At 34.6% G+C, this 18,155-nt stretch overlaps 1 protein-coding gene across 4 annotated transcripts; it reads left to right on the top strand.

Annotated features, from left to right (window-relative positions):
* Window positions 1–269: 269 nt before the first annotated feature.
* Window positions 270–11,753, top strand: LOC125666002 (uncharacterized). 4 transcript variants are annotated; one of them, XM_056151246.1, is made up of 6 exons: window positions 272–409; window positions 2,295–2,366; window positions 3,347–3,427; window positions 7,919–7,963; window positions 8,209–8,373; window positions 10,398–11,753. In XM_056151246.1, the coding sequence occupies exons 5-6, from the start codon at window positions 8,296–8,298 to the stop codon at window positions 11,526–11,528; spliced, it is 1,209 nt and encodes a 402-aa protein (XP_056007221.1). In that variant the 5' UTR covers window positions 272–409; window positions 2,295–2,366; window positions 3,347–3,427; window positions 7,919–7,963; window positions 8,209–8,295; the 3' UTR covers window positions 11,529–11,753. The 4 variants fall into 4 exon arrangements, with proteins under 4 accessions (XP_048755021.2, XP_056007220.1, XP_056007221.1 ...); XM_048899064.2 differs by lacking the exon at window positions 7,919–7,963 and having other exon boundaries at window positions 270–409; XM_056151245.1 differs by lacking the exon at window positions 7,919–7,963 and having other exon boundaries at window positions 270–409; window positions 2,295–2,455.
* Window positions 11,754–18,155: the final 6,402 nt, after the last annotated feature.

Here is an 18,155-nt window from a genome sequence, read left to right as displayed (position 1 = left end):
ATAAGTTTGATGTTATTCTATCTACTATTTAAAAGAGAGAAATCATGCAAAAATCGTTATCCGGGACTTTCGGGTTTCGGCCGTACTACATTTACCGCTTACCATTAATATTGTTGTTTTTTTAATTGTATGAATCGATTTAGACATAAAGATTGTTCCCAAGAAATATGAAGTTATTCTGTTCGCCGGTTTTAATATAATCTATAAAACATCGCAATCCGGGACAGTCGGGAGTCGGGAGTAAGCAGTACTAGATTTACCGCCCACCTATATTTCGGGATCGGGATTCACATTGTTAACCATGTGTTGATGCTGAAATAAATAATATCAATAACAGAAATTTGCAGTCAACAGACTGTAAAGTCTACTACAATGGAAAATGGACCTTGATTATAATTCATTAGACTACGTTAGTATGCGTATTGGTAAAATCATGCAACCAGTTTGAACCAATTTTATGTAAAACTGGCGATGAGTAGTGAGGCAATTCGGACTGGATGTAAATGTCATTCTAGGCTTACTTATTATTTTTCTGTAACTTGTAAGGCATCATTTAAAACCCACGGGGTTGGATCGTACCTCAATCCTTGGGTTTCACACAACGCTGTAAAGATGTAGATACTCAAACTTTATTTATGGTCGAAACGACAAATGTGTTGTAACTATAAGCTCTTGGGTTTCTATTGATCAGACTCGGAACACTTCCCCTATAGCGAACTACTCTCTTTCAAAAACGCGATTATCCCTTCTAGAGAGAGTAAATATATCCCGTACAACCAAAAAAACACCTGTGGAGTACATCTCTTTGTGTGTCACATGAAAAGAAAAGTGCTAAAATATCTCGCTCCTCTGCAAATGTAGTATTAATTAAATCAAAACAAAAACACTCACGATGTGCACCGGATTTCATCCTCCTTCCCTCTAACGCAGCAAGATTTGATATGAAATTTCTTTAATGTGATGTAAATTTTAAAGAGAAAATTCACGTCATGCTGAGTGTTTGTTGTACTTATTCAGCAATGCACGGGATTTTCCATTATTTTCAATAAAAACACGAAAAATACCTGTATACGGTAATGTTTATTTCTTGCTAGAGAGGGATAATCGCATTTTAGCGAGAAGATCTCGCTATAGGGGAAGGTTCCCAACCCGTTGATTCTAGATAATACTCCACAAGCGCTTGTTTCATAAACTTCACAAGCTATACTATATATAAACACACACCCCCCCCCCCCCCCCCCACACACACACATTTTGTTTTTATCCATTTCAGCGTCTAACAAACGCATGTATACAATGTTTACCGGAAAACCCCTTCTTGTACCTCCTACAGGCTCTCTTACCTCACCCCCTCCATAACACTGGTACTCAAATGAAGTGCTTCAGTGCCCATACATAAAATCCAGTGTCTAAATAACTCATTAGATATATAGAATAGTTTGCGAAGTTTATGAAACAAGCCCCTGTGTAACACTACCAAACAGCACAGGAACCGGTAACTTTATCTGTAATAATAATAGTAGGGGGTCTCTACCGAACACCTTCTAATAAAAAACTGCTTTTTATGAGGTATGAAATAGACCTTTACTATCATATTTAGACAAAATTCCCGGTGCCTGTGGTAACAGCAGCGTACATTTTCTAAACAAGGTTGTTACACTATACATAGGTACTTCTCTCCATTACATGTTTAATTTTTATATATTGAATGTGGCCATAAAAGTTAATAATTTTTTTCATGCCATTCTCCGCTCAATATTACATGATATTATGCACTGTACCGGTCAGCCAGGTTCGATCGCCGGTGGCAAGATAGCTCAGTTGGTAGAGCACCTGACTAGAGATTCAGGGGGCCCGGGTTTGAATCCCAGTCTGGTCCATTGCTTTTTCTCCGTTCCTGTTACATTTGGTGCGGTAGACCAGCCCCTGGAACTGACAGGTGAAAATGCCAGCCAGGGAATAAAGATCCTGGGTTGATGTCTTAAAGTGTGAAGACAGTTAAGGAGGGAGGAATGTAGCGGTCAGTCGGGTTCGATCGCCAATGGCCAGTTAGCTCAGTTCGTAGAGCACCTGAGTAGAGATTCAGGGGGCCCGGGTTCGAATCGTGGTCTGGTCCGTTGCATTTCCCCCCTTCCTGCTACAGCACAATGTTAATAATATGTATAAAACAATAAGGAGCAGTCAATGAGTGCCTCAGCGTGAGGGCTGTTGAGGTTTATCCATACATTTACTAAAGCATTCTACTCTGTGTACTTGGTAATGTTCATGTGGATCATTAATTACTTCTTTTCCAGATGCTAAGCTGTCATCGAGTTTACTGATATTGTTGGCAACGAGAGGAGAATAGACCTTTATACATGAACTGAGTAAGGGTAAACACTGAGATCGTTGTCATCTTCACCATTAGAAAGAAAGGAACACACCTTTATACAAAGTGCTGAAAGAGAGGCTCAAAGTATACTGAAAGAGAGGCTCAAAGTATACTGAAAGAGAGGCTCAAAGTGTATTGAAAGAGAGGCTCTAAGTATATTGAAAGAGAGGCTCTAAGTATATTGAAAGAGAGGCTCAAAGTATACTGAAAGAGAGGATCAAAGTGTATTGAAAGAGAGGCTCTAAGTATATTGAAAGAGAGGCTCTAAGTATATTGAAAGAGAGGCTCTAAGTATATTGAAAGAGAGGCTCTAAGTATATTGAAAGAGAGGCTCTAAGTATATTGAAAGAGATGCACTAAGTAATAATGCACAATGGTGTTCTTTATCAGATCATATATCTTTGAAGTCAATTGACATTTGTATTGGCATGAATTCGTTTAGCGTCTCATGATCTAGTATGTTTACGGTGTGACCGTTGAGACAAGCAAAGACCCATAACATCTTACAACACGACTATAGGCAATTCATTTAACGCGGGAAATGTAACGCGTTGATGTAAACAGTGCATTGTGACGTCATCATTAACTGCAATTGTTTTTCTTTCAAACCAAGCAATTATCCACAACAAAATGTACGAAGGTATGGGAAAGCTTGTCTGGAATTTAAAATCATTTGTGGTACTTTCCAAACTATTTATTTGTTTTATCTACACGGTTGTCAATGAAGCATACCGCAGTGACAATGACATTTTTCTTTAAGCATTATGGGTAGTCCCCATCATTTTTCATCTGATGAAGAGCCAACCACGTGACTTAATTGTGTAATCATTGGAGCGTGCTCGTCGCTTCGCTCGCTATAAAGTCTAGTTTGTATGCCAATCGGATTGAGTGAGGCTTAAATATTGTTCACAGAGACACAATCAGAAATGAAGTGAGATTACAATGTTCGTATTTAGAATATATTTCCCATTCCAGAAGATGAATCGATTTTGGAGAGCATTCAACAGATGGGTCCAGTGGATCAGAAAAGATAGTGTATTCCAAAAATCTACAAAGGTAATTATCAAATTATCACCACACACACTCTCTCTCCATATACAAAATTACATAGGACTAATCTGTAATAAAGTAGGTAGTAAAAAAGCCGACTGAGGACATGTCAATAGGAACACCCTATGTAGCGAACATTTTGATGTGTGCGGCAGAGGACATTTCAAAATTTTCCCATTCTATAAAGTTATAGAAGAAAATAAACAATTACAGCAGGCAACTTTTAAAGAACAATATTTCATTACTGAATTTTAATTGGAAACTCACCGGATAATTTACTCTAAATGTAATTATAAGTGATTCTATAATGTTTCATGAATTCATTGAATTTAGATGTTGTTTGTAAGCGTGTGAGTATGTGTTATCACATTATCATCTGTAGAATTTACTCTGGTGTCTTCTTTGGACATTTATTGCACCAGTCTGATTAAAATCAAATCTCTCACTTCGCTCGATATACGGACAATCGCTGCACGGGATTGTCCGTATATTGAGCGAAGTGAGAGGTTTGATTTTAATCAGACTATTATTGCACCAAAAGTTTACCTTACTATGACATCATAATACCGTTAATGTTGGGTTTTTTTCAAATTCCACTGAAGAGCCGCAGTAAAGCCACTTTGAAATAAATATAAAATCTTTGACTGAATTTTTTATATATTTTACCTATACCAAAGACTTATTATACGCCCGTCTTAAGACGGGCCGTATTATGTTATGGCCTTCATGTCCGTCCGTCTGTTCGTCCGTCTGTTAGCTTTTTCGTGTCCGGCTCATAACTTAAATACTATAAGGCCTAGAATAATCAAACTTTGTCAGTTGATACATCTTGGGTAGAAGGTGTGTCGCACATTAAAACCAGGTCGCTGTGACTTTTAATTAAGAAGATATGGCCAAATATGGTAAAACCCTGTCCGGCTCATAACTTGAAAACTATTTGATCTAGAATCATGAAACTTGGTCATCTTATGCATCTTAGGTAGAAGGTGTGTCGCACTGTACTTTAAGGTCACTGTGACATTTAGTTGAAGTGATTTTTTGAAAAAAGTATGTTATAATTGGTACAATCCCTACTCATATAAGAGTTTTGTAGAAAACCTCATTCAAAAATGTTACATCAAGAAAACACATATTTTTTTTATGATATACTGTACAGCTTCTTTTTAGCCTATGTAATGTTTCCTTTGTTTCTAACAATAACATGAGAAATTCCACTTGTCCCATGGGAGTAGCATGCAAAGGGCATTTTGACAAGACTAATTAATGAGTTTTGTGTAGAGCATCTCTGATCAACATGATCAAGCAGGTGTTATCTTTATCTCTAGGGAATTGGGCAGAGAGATCTTAGCCTCTTAATTGCAGATATACCAGAAATTATTTGTGAAAGTGAATTTGTTTGTTGTGGTTAGTCTTTATTTTCAAAATTAATTTGACATTGTACTATATAATTTTTAATTTTTTTTCTCAGCAACCTATATGCAGAGTATCATTTCTCACTAAGACAACAAATGGTTGCAATATGTATAAAGGCCTATTTTAATGATTAGTATTTTGATGTTTTGTTATGGCTGTGGCATTGTTCAGAAAAAAGATATACAATGAACAAAGCTGCAGATTGGGCATTTGTGTAAATCTGAACAGATGAAATAGTATTGCAATAATCATATTAAAAAATGTTAATTCAAGAAACTACACATTCTTCATTATATACACTGTACTATACAGCAGTATATAACAAACAAATTATTTCTTTTGTGTCAGTAACAAGAGAAATTTCCCTTGTCCCATGGGTGTAATTATCAAGCAATTCAGGAGGCATTTTGCTAACAGAAAAATTGCATTCTGTCAAATTACAGATTAATTAATGAGTTTAGAAGATTTCTGTTACAGCAATCTGATCAAGGAGGTGCTATCTATTTCTCTTGCAATCGGGAATTGGGCAGAGGAATCTGGCCTTCTAATTGATCTGTCAAATTTTAGAACAGTTCTAAGTGGTAGCCATTACTTTGAAAGTTAATTTGGTATAAAGTTTAAGAATTAATATGATATTGTAAAATATATTTTTATTTTATATCTCAACAACAAGGTGCAGATTGTCATGTCTCACTAAGATGACAGTTTTACAGTCTAAGAATAAACATAATGACTAATGTTTGATGTTTTATTACGCTGTGCATTGTTCTTCATTCCTTAAAATACAATGAGCAAAGCTGCAGATGTGCATTTCTCAAGTCTAACACAACCAGTTGAGAAATATATGATGTATTATTTTTTTCTAATTAATAACTACACCATAGGAGATGCACCAGTATTTGAAATAACCGTTTTTAATCTATATTTATTTATATTGACATCACCATGCATATTTTACTTTTATACTTGAAGATTTGACAAAGGCAGATACTGATATATGTATTTTTTGATATGTTGAATAAATCAACCTTTTTGAGTACTCCCATTTATTGTAAGTTGTTTGCTTGGATAAAGGGCTATCTTGCACTTTAATCATTTCATTGAAACCATTTGGGAAAATGTTTTTATATCCTTTTAAAAATCATTAAGCTTACATTATCAATATTTGAAGCAATGTCACATGAGGCCATAAAGTAGGTAAGATTCTTAAAGGAAGGTTGACATTTGGTTCCATGCATACCTATCTCTTCATGGTGATATGTTCATGTTAACAATATGTGACGGGCGTATCATGTGCCGTGGCGGTGCACTTTATTTTTTTTTATAATACCTGTTTATGCTTGTATATATCCAGTTGGCAAAGTATGAAGTCAATTTTTATGGTTCAAAAGTTATGATGGAGACACGCAAAGAGTCAGACAGACAAAACAATATAAAGATCCATTGTATATAGCGTATAAGAGACCAAAATAATATTTTATACCTTAGGGGCATAATAATATTACATTTTAATGAACTCTACAGTGATCGACATTAACTTTTTTAGGCATTAGTCATTTCGGTGTAGTGCCTGCTTACCTTGTCCGCGGGGAATTTTATTAGTCCGTCATAAATAGGGAAATAAATGTGTAATTTAAAAACAAAAATACATTTAATTTAATATAATTAATACAATGTACTTATGACATAACCAGTCTCAATTTTTCGTCCAAGATTCCTGGAAATCTCGTGATCAGCGAGTTCGATCATACTCCTGATCATGAGCTTTCTTCTCAATACTTGTGTCTACCTTTCACTTTTTAACACTCTCGGTATCTGCTTTGAAAATGTACGACAGCTTCTTCTGTAGCTCCATTGTCTCGTTCAAGCAGACACTCAGCTGTCTCCAAAAATCTTTGTCAGAGATTTATGGAGAAAGCAGAGCGTCTGGTTGCACGTGACTAGTTACTCCATTGCGACATATGTGTCAAACTAATCATGATCGCTGAAACGTTTTACTTATATAATATCAACTACTCCAAGTAAGCGTTGACTTGACTAGGAGTTATGTGACTACCCACCATGCTAGATAGCTAAAAATACATTGGTTGTTTCCAGTAAGTTCTAGACAATCGTACATCGATAATTTAAAAAAGTTGTTCAGCAGAAATTTTTATTAGTCCAATCGGACTGACTAGGCACAGATTTTATTAGTCCGAATTAAAATCTATTAGTCTTAGACTAACGTTAGTGTCAAACACTGAGTCATTTAATAGTTCTAATGTACACTTTCATTTGTGAATAAACATTAGAAAAAATATACAGTGTTATTGTAGCGGTCAGTATAAGAGGGAACTTGTACTGCCTCGCTAGAGAGCTAGCTTTTCTAGTGATGTGGTAGAGTGTCTCTCTTGATCATGCAAGTTAAGTGATGGCGAGCGTGTTCAGCACTTGGCTGGGTGACCACTACACGTTACAAATTGGTGGCAGCGGTATGACTCTGGTGTTTGGTGGGAGGCCTGCTTTAGGTAGAGTCTCTTCGGAGCTCTGGTACGGATGTGGATTCATCCGGGGACGACAGTGGTTGTTGGCGGGAACGGCTGGTGCCATTACTGAGCAGGTGCCAAACACTTAGAGAGGACTCGCGCTAAGTTTCAGAATGAAGCTTCCCCAAATTGGGGGGAAGTGTAGCGGTCAGTATAAGAGGGAACTTCTACTGCCTCGCTAGAGAGCTAGCTTTTCTAGTGATGTGGTAAAGTCTCTCTCTTGATCACGCAAGTTAAGCAACGGCGAGCGTGTTCAGCACTTGGCTGGGTGACCGCTACACGTTACATTATTTTCAATCGTATATTTTTACTTGTTGATTGATTAATTTCAACATTTATCATATTTAGTTTTAAAGGGGAGTGGGGAGGGTGAAAACTATGTGAATTTAGTTTTTTGTCAGACATTGAACTTTTGATCTCGCCATTATAATAAACAAACCAAAACAATATATTTACAGGTACCATATAACAGACAAACCAAAACAATATATTTACATGTACCATATAACAGACAAACCAAAACAATATAGAGATACATTGTGTGTACTGTATTTAACAGAGATTTTCTGAAGATGGAAATTTTTGCAATTCGATAAGGACCTAGGTAGGAAATTATATTCTGCATCTCCAGTTTCTGCAGTTGTATTATACCTACGATGTATTTATACATATATTTATAAATATTCTATGATTGTAATTATTGTGTATATTTCATATCCGCAGAACAACTGAGTATGCAAAATATAAACAACTGTTGGAAATATCCATTATATGTTACACACTCTGATCTTCAATCTCGCGGGGCATAAATGAATTTTGATACAAATAAGATTGATTATATAATTACAGGGTCGTCGACTCCATGTTAAGTATTATTTGCTTCCTGTTGCCTTTGTGGGATCATATCTGATTCCAAACTCGTTCATCCAAAACGTGATGAAGAGAAGGTACGGGGTTGAAAGTGAGGCTGAGCTGAGCACAGTTAATGCGGAGACATGGACGCTTGTGCAAGAAGTAAGATACATTTAGCCAGGTTGGCCAGTGACACATGTTAATATTATAGTAAGATACATTTAGCCAGCCCGGCCAGTGACACATGTTAATATTATAGTAAGATACATGTTAATATTATAGTAAGATACATTTAGCCAGGCCAGCCAGTGACACGTTAATATTATTCTAAGATACATTTAGCCAGGTTAGCCAGTGACACATGTTCATCTTATAGCAAGATACATTTAGCCAGGTCGGCCAGTGACACATGTTAATATAGTAAGATACATTTAGCCAGGCCGACCAGTGACACATGTTAATATTATAGTAAGATACATTTAGCCAGGTTGGCCAGTGACACATGTTAATCTTATAGTAACATACATTTAGCCAGGTCGGCCAGTGACACATGTTAATATAGTAAGATACATTTAGCCAGGCCGGCCAGTTACACATGTTAATATTATAGTAACATACATTTAGCCAGGTTAGCCAGTGACACATGTTAATATAGTAAGATACATTTAGCCAGGCCAGCCAGATTACACATGCTGATTTTATGGTAATATACATTTAACCAGGCCAGCCAGTTACACATGTTAATATTATAGTAAGATACATTTAGCCAGGCTAGCCAGTGACACATGTTAATATTATAGTAAGATACATTTAGCCAGGCCAGCCAGTGACACATGTTAATATAGTAAGATACATTTAGTCTGGTCAGCCAGTTACATATGTTAATATTATAGTAAGATACATGTTAATATTATAGTAAGATACATTTATACCATATCCAGTATTCAAAATTAACCATAGACCGATTCTATGTCAAATGACACTGGTCTATGCTGACTGTAATTGGGATAGACCAAATTGTATATGCTGATTTTCTACGTTTAAAGCAATAGAGTTATCCCAAAAGTTGATGTCTGATAAATGTTATGAGGAAAGGAGGATATTGTTATGGAAACGGAAAGAAAATATGCTTTCAAAGTCATTAGAATTAATTAAGATTTTTTTAATTTGTGTTATTTTTTCTTTTCAATGTTGCGGTCTATGCCAATTCAATGAGGTCTATGTCATCTTGTTTTGGCATAGACCCGTGGTCTATACCAAGTTTTAATCCAATTTTGAACATTACACATCACTAAAAACCACAGACATAACATCCAAATTAAGTGTTAGATTTTATTGTAGATACGAGATCAAATAAATGAGGATGTAAAAAGAACTAATACTGGCCAACACCACAAATAGCATGTTATATATTATTAATATGTTATACATTACTAGGGTGTGGTGTGGTATAGACGCCTACTATTATTATCACAGACAAAATTAGTGGTTTCTGTGATTTATTAGTGTTCGACATTGGTTTAAAACTTGATTTAGACCACAGGTCTATTCCAAAAAACAAGATGACATAGACCTCATCGAATTGGCATAGACCGCAACATTGAAAAAAATAACGCAAATTTAAAAAACTTTCATTTACTTTTAATGTACTCAGAAAGCATATTCTCTTTCCATTTCCATAACAATATCCTCCTTTCATCATACAGTTTATCAGACGTGGACTAACCATGCTGGGTCCTTTGTGATAACTTTACTGCATCATTTAAATTTGAATCAAGATAAAAATGTTTAGGACATTTTACCTTGGAATGAAATAGAGAATATGTTAAATAATTTTTATGAAGCTTTCAAAATGTTTAGACTATACACTTGTACATGCATTATCATTTCACAAACCAGTGTAGCGATCTTCGTGAGCAGATCTAAGGATCTTCTTTTAATCAGATTGCATGGTCACACACATGGCCGCATCGTAAAAAATTTCCAATTTTGTTAAAGACAATTTTTTATTAAGTTTCAGGTATACAATAAAAACAAAACAAAAATCAAAGACCTTACTTGTAGGATTATGATGTAGGTGTGTGTGTGTGTTTTAGTATATGAGTTTATTTAAAGAGAGAAAGAGAAAGTTGAAACAAATTGCAGTCATCCAATACGCATAAAAGTACACTTCTCATATTTTACAGGTGTTGGAAGACATCAAAGAATCAAATATTGCCAACCGGAGGCTGTATGGATCCATGGACTTGGACATCTACTCGTGTAAGGGGAGTGAAATTATCCTACACTGGTTGTACGACATCAGTTCCTCCAGAATGTTAATCGGTGTCCCATCAAATCTGTCCTTCTCCCCTCAAGATCAACAATCATTTCACTCTGTCCCACAAAACGGTAATGGGTCATCAAAAGTTTTGCCATCGTCACCTTCACAACCTCCGCCGAAACAAAGAGCATCCTTGACGTCTGCAGATACCACGGGTAGAACACCAAAGTTATTCCCAGAGTCATTGAAGGATGCACCACCAAAACGAAATTTGTCACAGATACCTACTACACAGCATGGAGGTGAAAAACCAGGGGGTCCAGATTACGTATCGGACCTGTCCGTGGGGGAAAGGAAATTTGTATTTCTGCGTCACATACTTTTATGGACTCTCCATTTTCAGGACAAGACGTCTCTTCTGATACTTTTCCCAGTCTTTACGTATGTCTTCATTAATGTGAACCGAAAGTTGATCTATCTCCTGTTGAATAGTTTTAGCCTGTACGGATTTTATACAAAATATCATACATGTTCTGGATACATGATCAGCGGGAAATATCATAAGCAAACTTTGAACATGTTGATGACAAATGAGGCGAGGAAGCTCGATAGTTATGTGGAAGGTGGGAGAACATATTCCATGAAAAAACTTCGACAGAACTGTGATATTTATAAATTTCAACAAAAAAAGGCCACAGATTCTCTATATGAGAAACTGCACCTAATGACAAACATAGCATTCCATAGACTTTTACCGAATCTGGACAAAGTGTACAACCGTGCTGGTTGTGTCCGAGCGTGGCCTTCAAACTATTTCAACTATGACTTGTTTTGGGCTTACAACCTGAAAAATGAGTTTACCAATGTGACTGAGCATACGGTCGGCCATGACGCCACACACTGGAAGACTTGGCTGTTAGTTCACAATGAAAATTATGTCGAGGATGTTTTCAAATATTATGTGAGTGAGCTGCCCAATTTGAAGGAATATAGTGGTATTCCACTCATATTTAAGTCTGTGGCGAAGAATTCTCTATACAAATACATACATTGATCACCAGGTGTTATCTGAACGACTGTCAGTAAAGGTTTATAACAACATGTGTTATCTGAAATGCCAACAGTAAATATGTTTATAATATCATTTATTTAATATCTGAATGACTGTCAGTAAATGTTTATAATATCATTTGTTTAATATCTGAACGACTGTCAGTAAATGTTTATAATATCATTTGTTTGATATCTGAACGACTGTCAGTAAAGGTTTATAATATCATTTGTTTGATATCTGAACGACTGTCAGTAAAGGTTTATAATATCATTTGTTTGATATCTGAACGACTGTCAGTAAAGGTTTATAATATCATTTGTTTGATATCTGAACGACTGTCAGTAAATGTTTATAATATCATTTGTTTGATATCTGAACGACTGTCAGTAAAGGTTTATAATATCATTTGTTTGATATCTGAACGACTGTCAGTAAAGGTTTATAATATCATTTGTTTGATATCTGAACGACTGTCAGTAAATGTTTATAATATCATTTGTTTGATATCTGAATGACTGTCAGTAAATGTTTATAACACATGTCACAGTGTTATCTGAACAAAGGTCTGTCTTTGAACTGTTGTTAGTGAATACCTTAACCTTTATATGATGCCATGCTTTATCTGACAGACTATATAGTTGAATACCTATAAATATGGAATATTATCTGACAGATTATATAGTTGAATACCTATAAATATGGTATATTATCTGACAGACTATATAGTTGAATACCTATAAATATGGAATATTATCTGACAGACTATAGTTGAATACCTATAAATATGGTATATTATCTGACAGATTTTATAGTTGGATACCTATAAATATGGTATATTATCTGACAGACTGTATAGTTGAATACCTATATATGGTATATTATCTGACAGACTATAGTTAAATACCTATAAATATGGTAAATTATCTGAAAGACTATAGTTGAATACTTATAAATATGGTATATTTATTATCTGACAGATTTTATAGTTGAATACCTATATATGGTATATTATCTGACAGACTATAGTTGAATACCTATAAATATGGTATATTATCTGACAGATTTTATAGTTGAATACCTATAAATATGGTATATTATCTGACAGACTATAGTTGAATACCTATAAATATGGTATATTATCTGACAGATTTTATAGTTGGATACCTATAAATATGGTATATTATCTGAAGACTATATAGTTGAATACTTATAAATATGGTATATTATCTGACAGACTGTATAGTTGAATACCTATAAATATGGTATATTATCTGACAGACTATAGTTGAATACTTATAAATATGGTATATTTATTATCTGACAGATTTTATAGTTGGATACCTATAAATATGGTATATTATCTGACAGACTGTATAGTTGAATACCTATATATGGTATATTATCTGACAGACTATAGTTAAATACCTATAAATATGGTATATTATCTGAAAGACTATAGTTGAATACTTATAAATATGGTATATTTATTATCTGACAGATTTTATAGTTGAATACCTATATATGGTATATTATCTGACAGACTATAGTTGAATACCTATAAATATGGTATATTATCTGACAGATTTTATAGTTGAATACCTATAAATATGGTATATTATCTGACAGATTTTATAGTTGGATACCTATAAATATGGTATATTATCTGAAGACTATATAGTTGAATACTTATAAATATGGTATATTATCTGACAGACTGTATAGTTGAATACCTATAAATATGGTATATTATCTGACAGACTATAGTTGAATACTTATAAATATGGTATATTTATTATCTGACAGATTTTATAGTTGGATACCTATAAATATGGTATATTATCTGACAGACTGTATAGTTGAATACCTATATATGGTATATTATCTGACAGACTATAGTTAAATACCTATAAATATGGTATATTATCTGAAAGACTATAGTTGAATACTTATAAATATGGTATATTTATTATCTGACAGATTTTATAGTTGAATATCTATATATGGTATATTATCTGACAGACTATAGTTGAATACCTATAAATATGGTATATTATCTGACAGATTTTATAGTTGAATACCTATAAATATGGTATATTATCTGACAGACTATAGTTGAATACTTATAAATATGGTATATTATCTGACAGATTTTATAGTTGGATACCTATAAATATGGTATATTATCTGACAGACTATATAGTTGAATACTTATAAATATGGTATATTATCTGACAGACTATAGTTGAATACCTATAAATATGGTATATTATCTGACAGACTGTATAGTTGAATACCTATAAATATGGTATATTATCTGACAGACTATAGTTGAATACCTATAAATATGGTATATTATCTGACAGATTTTATACTTGGATACCTATAAATATGGTATATTATCTGACAGACTGTATAGTTGAATACCTATATATGGTATATTATCTGACAGACTATAGTTAAATACCTATAAATATGGTATATTATCTGAAAGACTATAGTTGAATACTTATAAATATGGTATATTTATTATCTGACAGATTTTATAGTTGAATACCTATATATGGTATATTATCTGACAGACTATAGTTGAATACCTATAAATATGGTATATTATCTGACAGACTATAGTTGAATACCTATAAATATGGTATATTATCTGACAGACTATAGTTGAATACCTATAAATATGGAATATTATCTGACAGACTATATTGTTGAATACCTATAAATATGGTATATTATCTGACAGACTATTGTTGAATACCTATAAATATGGTATATTATCTGAACGACTGCCAACTGTGGAACCAAGTCAATGCTAAGGTCACAAGGTCAAAGATTTTGGTGTCAATGGGAAGGTCTTACCACAAGGAATACACATACCAAATATGAAAGCTCTATACCTCTTATGGTGTAAAAGATATGAGCAAGGCTTAAGTTTTTTGCCACATCTTCAATTCTGGGAGCATAAAAATTTATGTATCATGGAGTTTACATGTATTACGAGTTTTAACCTACCGTAGTTCTACTGAGTATACAGACAGACATTGATGACCTCATAGCATAGTACTGTTGTAGTAACCTTGACCATCTGACCAAGCTGCTTCATCATGACACACCTAAGTCACTCACAGTAACATGTATGCGGAGTTGGCGGAAGAGTGTAAAAAAACTAAATTTATTCTGTACAGTACCAACCAGACCCAACCTGACAGAAAGCAGTCCCATGCAGGACAGTCCCACAAAACAAACCGAAAAGCAGTCCCAGTAGGCGGGGTTAAAATAACTAGTGGGAGGAGCTAAGCCGACAGTGAGATTATCAATAAACATTGTCGATAATCGCTGGAGTATGTCAATACGGTAGTCGAAATCGAAGATAAATGACTTGCAATGTAATTAAAGACAAAAACAATACATGTACATTATACATGAAAACAGCACATATTCAAAATACTTGTGTGATATTTTTTCATGCATTTATAACAAAATGACAGTTTATGAATACAAGTGAAAAAAGATAGATGTAGAATTTATAAGTCTGATAACCACAATGTAAAATCAATTGACATCCATGTTCTGTCAGGCAATTTTGCTGTTGTTATTCATTATTATTTTTTTTTAATATTTCATACATGTGAAGTGTATCTTGGGTTCTGAAAATTATGTAGCATGATTATATTTATTTCTTGACTGGGTTATTGAAATAAATGTGTTTAAAGTCGCCTAAATGATTTATTCACTTATAGTCTATATTAAACTAGCAAAAACTGCTTTCCACTTAGATGTACATGTATTTTTAATTTGTAAATGGTTGGTTAGATATGGGTTACTTATTGTCAATCATAACCTCAAGTGATTCATTCATGCTTGGCTGAACGAAGCAGTCCTGGGGACTGCTGGGACTGCTTTCTAGAGCAGTCCCCAGCTTTCTGGGACTGCTTGGGTGTCAGGTTGGGTCCGGTTGATACTGTATATCATGGAAAATTTAGTAAAACTACCAGACAAATTAAAAGTTTAAAGAAATAAACCTATCACCAATACGTCACGAGAAAGTTTACTTGATTAGTAATAAACTTGTGCAGCTCGTGAGGTGTTGGTGATCTTGTTTATTTCTTTAGATCCAGACCCTATTGAATATCACGTGATATCCATTTGTGAGAAGCTTCCACAAGTTTAACCATGGAGGAGTTGGTTTCCAGTTTTGACTTTTACATGTTTAATTAGCGACTTTTACATGTTTAATTAGCACACAGAATGAAAAGGTGAAATTACGTTTAAACATCATTTATTTATAATCAGCGACAATGCTAAACATTAACATTTTCATTTCATTTCCAATACTTAAATTCAGCATTTAACAGTTGGTCTCTCTACAGTACAAACTAATTTTCCATTGTCTGAATCGTCATCACTCTCTATCTCGGGCATTACGACGTCGATGCAAAAGTGTACAAACCTGTTTTCAATTCAAATTTTAGAGAACCTCGATTGTTTTTTTTACCACAGAGATTCAAACTTTCTTACATTTTTTGCTGTTGAAATTTTCATCCTTTTGATGCCACCATGATTGGAGATTTGGGGACATACACATGTAGAGTTTTGAGTTTGTCCACAAAAACTTTAACATTGACCGTGACTTTTGAATGGATGGTGATAGGGCTTTCATATTTCACATGTATATTCCTTTCCTTGTGACAAGACCTTTCTTTAGGTAGCAAAATCTTTTGTCATTGAAGTTTGACCTACTTTTGAAAAAACTTTCAACTACCAGTATGTCACAACTTTTGAATGCTTTCATATTTCACATGTGTATTGTGACGACCTTTCTCTGGGTACCAGAATTACTCTGCTGCGATAACATCACAAAATTTCAGTTGTGTTTCGAACACATTTTTTCTGAGCCATGATTGTTCGACCATTCAATAGGCCAAGTAGAAAGTACTTGTCCCATGAGATGCGTGCAAGAAAGTACACACACAGTGTTCGTAAGATTTCTGGGAAAGCAAGTCATTGATGGTCTACGATAAATTAATATATTTTATGATGAAAAAAAAAATAGCAAGTTACTTTTATCAGCTTTTGTTTGCACAACATGATCCTCTACTCGTACAATCTGAAAATTTACCAGAGATTTCTGGTAGTCCAGCATCTCTCACCAATTTTGTGCATGTTCGAATCATTCCCCATGATGGGAAGCAATCTCTCACCAGAGGGCGTATTACGCTGTGCTACAACAGTGGAGCGTAGCGGGAACAATAACTCTGGGTAGAGATTGGATGGGAAGAAGAACAATTTAAAACCCTGACACAATATTTACCTCATAATTATGATGATGATGGTGTATCCTTTCAGGTCAAAAAGAATATGAACTGCAACAGATTATACTTTTGTTTCCATGGAAACTTGTTTATGATCATCATAAAAAAGATGAAATAGAAATGAAATTCTGCTCATTGTTTTTGTAAGTATTAAATGGGTATCAAGAGAAATGGGATGCAACTCTACACATCATGATGCTAGATTGGCACAGAATGGGATACAACTCTACACATCATGATGCTAGATTGGCACAGAATGGGATACAACTCTTCACATCATGATGCTAGATTGGCACAGAATGGGATACAACTCTACACATCATGATGCTAGATTGGCACAGAATGGGATACAACTCTACACATCATGATGCTAGATTGGCACAGAATGGGATACAACTCTACACATCATGATGCTAGATTGGCACAGAATGGGATACAACTCTACACATCATGATGCTAGATTGGCACAGAATGGGATACAACTCTTCACATCATGATGCTAGATTGGCACAGAATGGGATACAACTCTACACATCATGATGCTAGATTGGCACAGAATGGGATACAACTCTACACATCATGATGCTAGATTGGCACAGAATGGGATACAACTCTACACATCATGATGCTAGATTGGCACAGAATGGGATACAACTCTACACATCATGATGCTAGATTGGCACAGAATGGGATACAACTCTTCACATCATGATGCTAGATTGGCACAGAATGGGATACAACTCTACACATCATGATGCTAGATTGGCACAGAATGGGATACAACTCTACACATCATGATGCTAGATTGGCACAGAATGGGATACAACTCTACACATCATGATGCTAGATTGGCACAGAATTTTCCAGACAAACTTCAAGAGAGAATGCATGATTTCGTGTAAAATCAATATGTGTATTTGCAGAGACAATTGTAAAGTTCAGGAAAGGTAGAGTTACACCCCCTATAGGACAGCTATGTGAAACAACCCTAATCTTGCCATCCCCTTAATTGTCAGGTAGATTTTTGCACCACTAGTTGTGAAACATTGAGGAGAACTGTATCTGACACACTTTACAACTTCATCAAATTATGTCTCATCTCATCATGTGTATTACAAGGTCAATTCTCTCAGAAATAACAGCAATTCCTTTACAAGGTCAATGCTCTTAGAAATAACAGCAATAATAATAATAATAATAATTATTATTGTTATAACAGCAATTCCTTATTAAAGCCCGGCAAACAAAAGATGTGGAGTGGAATATGTACCAATACGTCTCATTCAAGTAATTTCATCTCTATCAGAAG

This window comes from Ostrea edulis, chromosome 10 (assembly GCF_947568905.1).
Source record: "Ostrea edulis chromosome 10, xbOstEdul1.1, whole genome shotgun sequence".
Taxonomy (NCBI): domain Eukaryota; kingdom Metazoa; phylum Mollusca; class Bivalvia; order Ostreida; family Ostreidae; genus Ostrea; species Ostrea edulis.
Note: the sequence above shows the minus strand (reverse complement) of the source record. Positions and strands in the feature narration are given on the sequence as shown.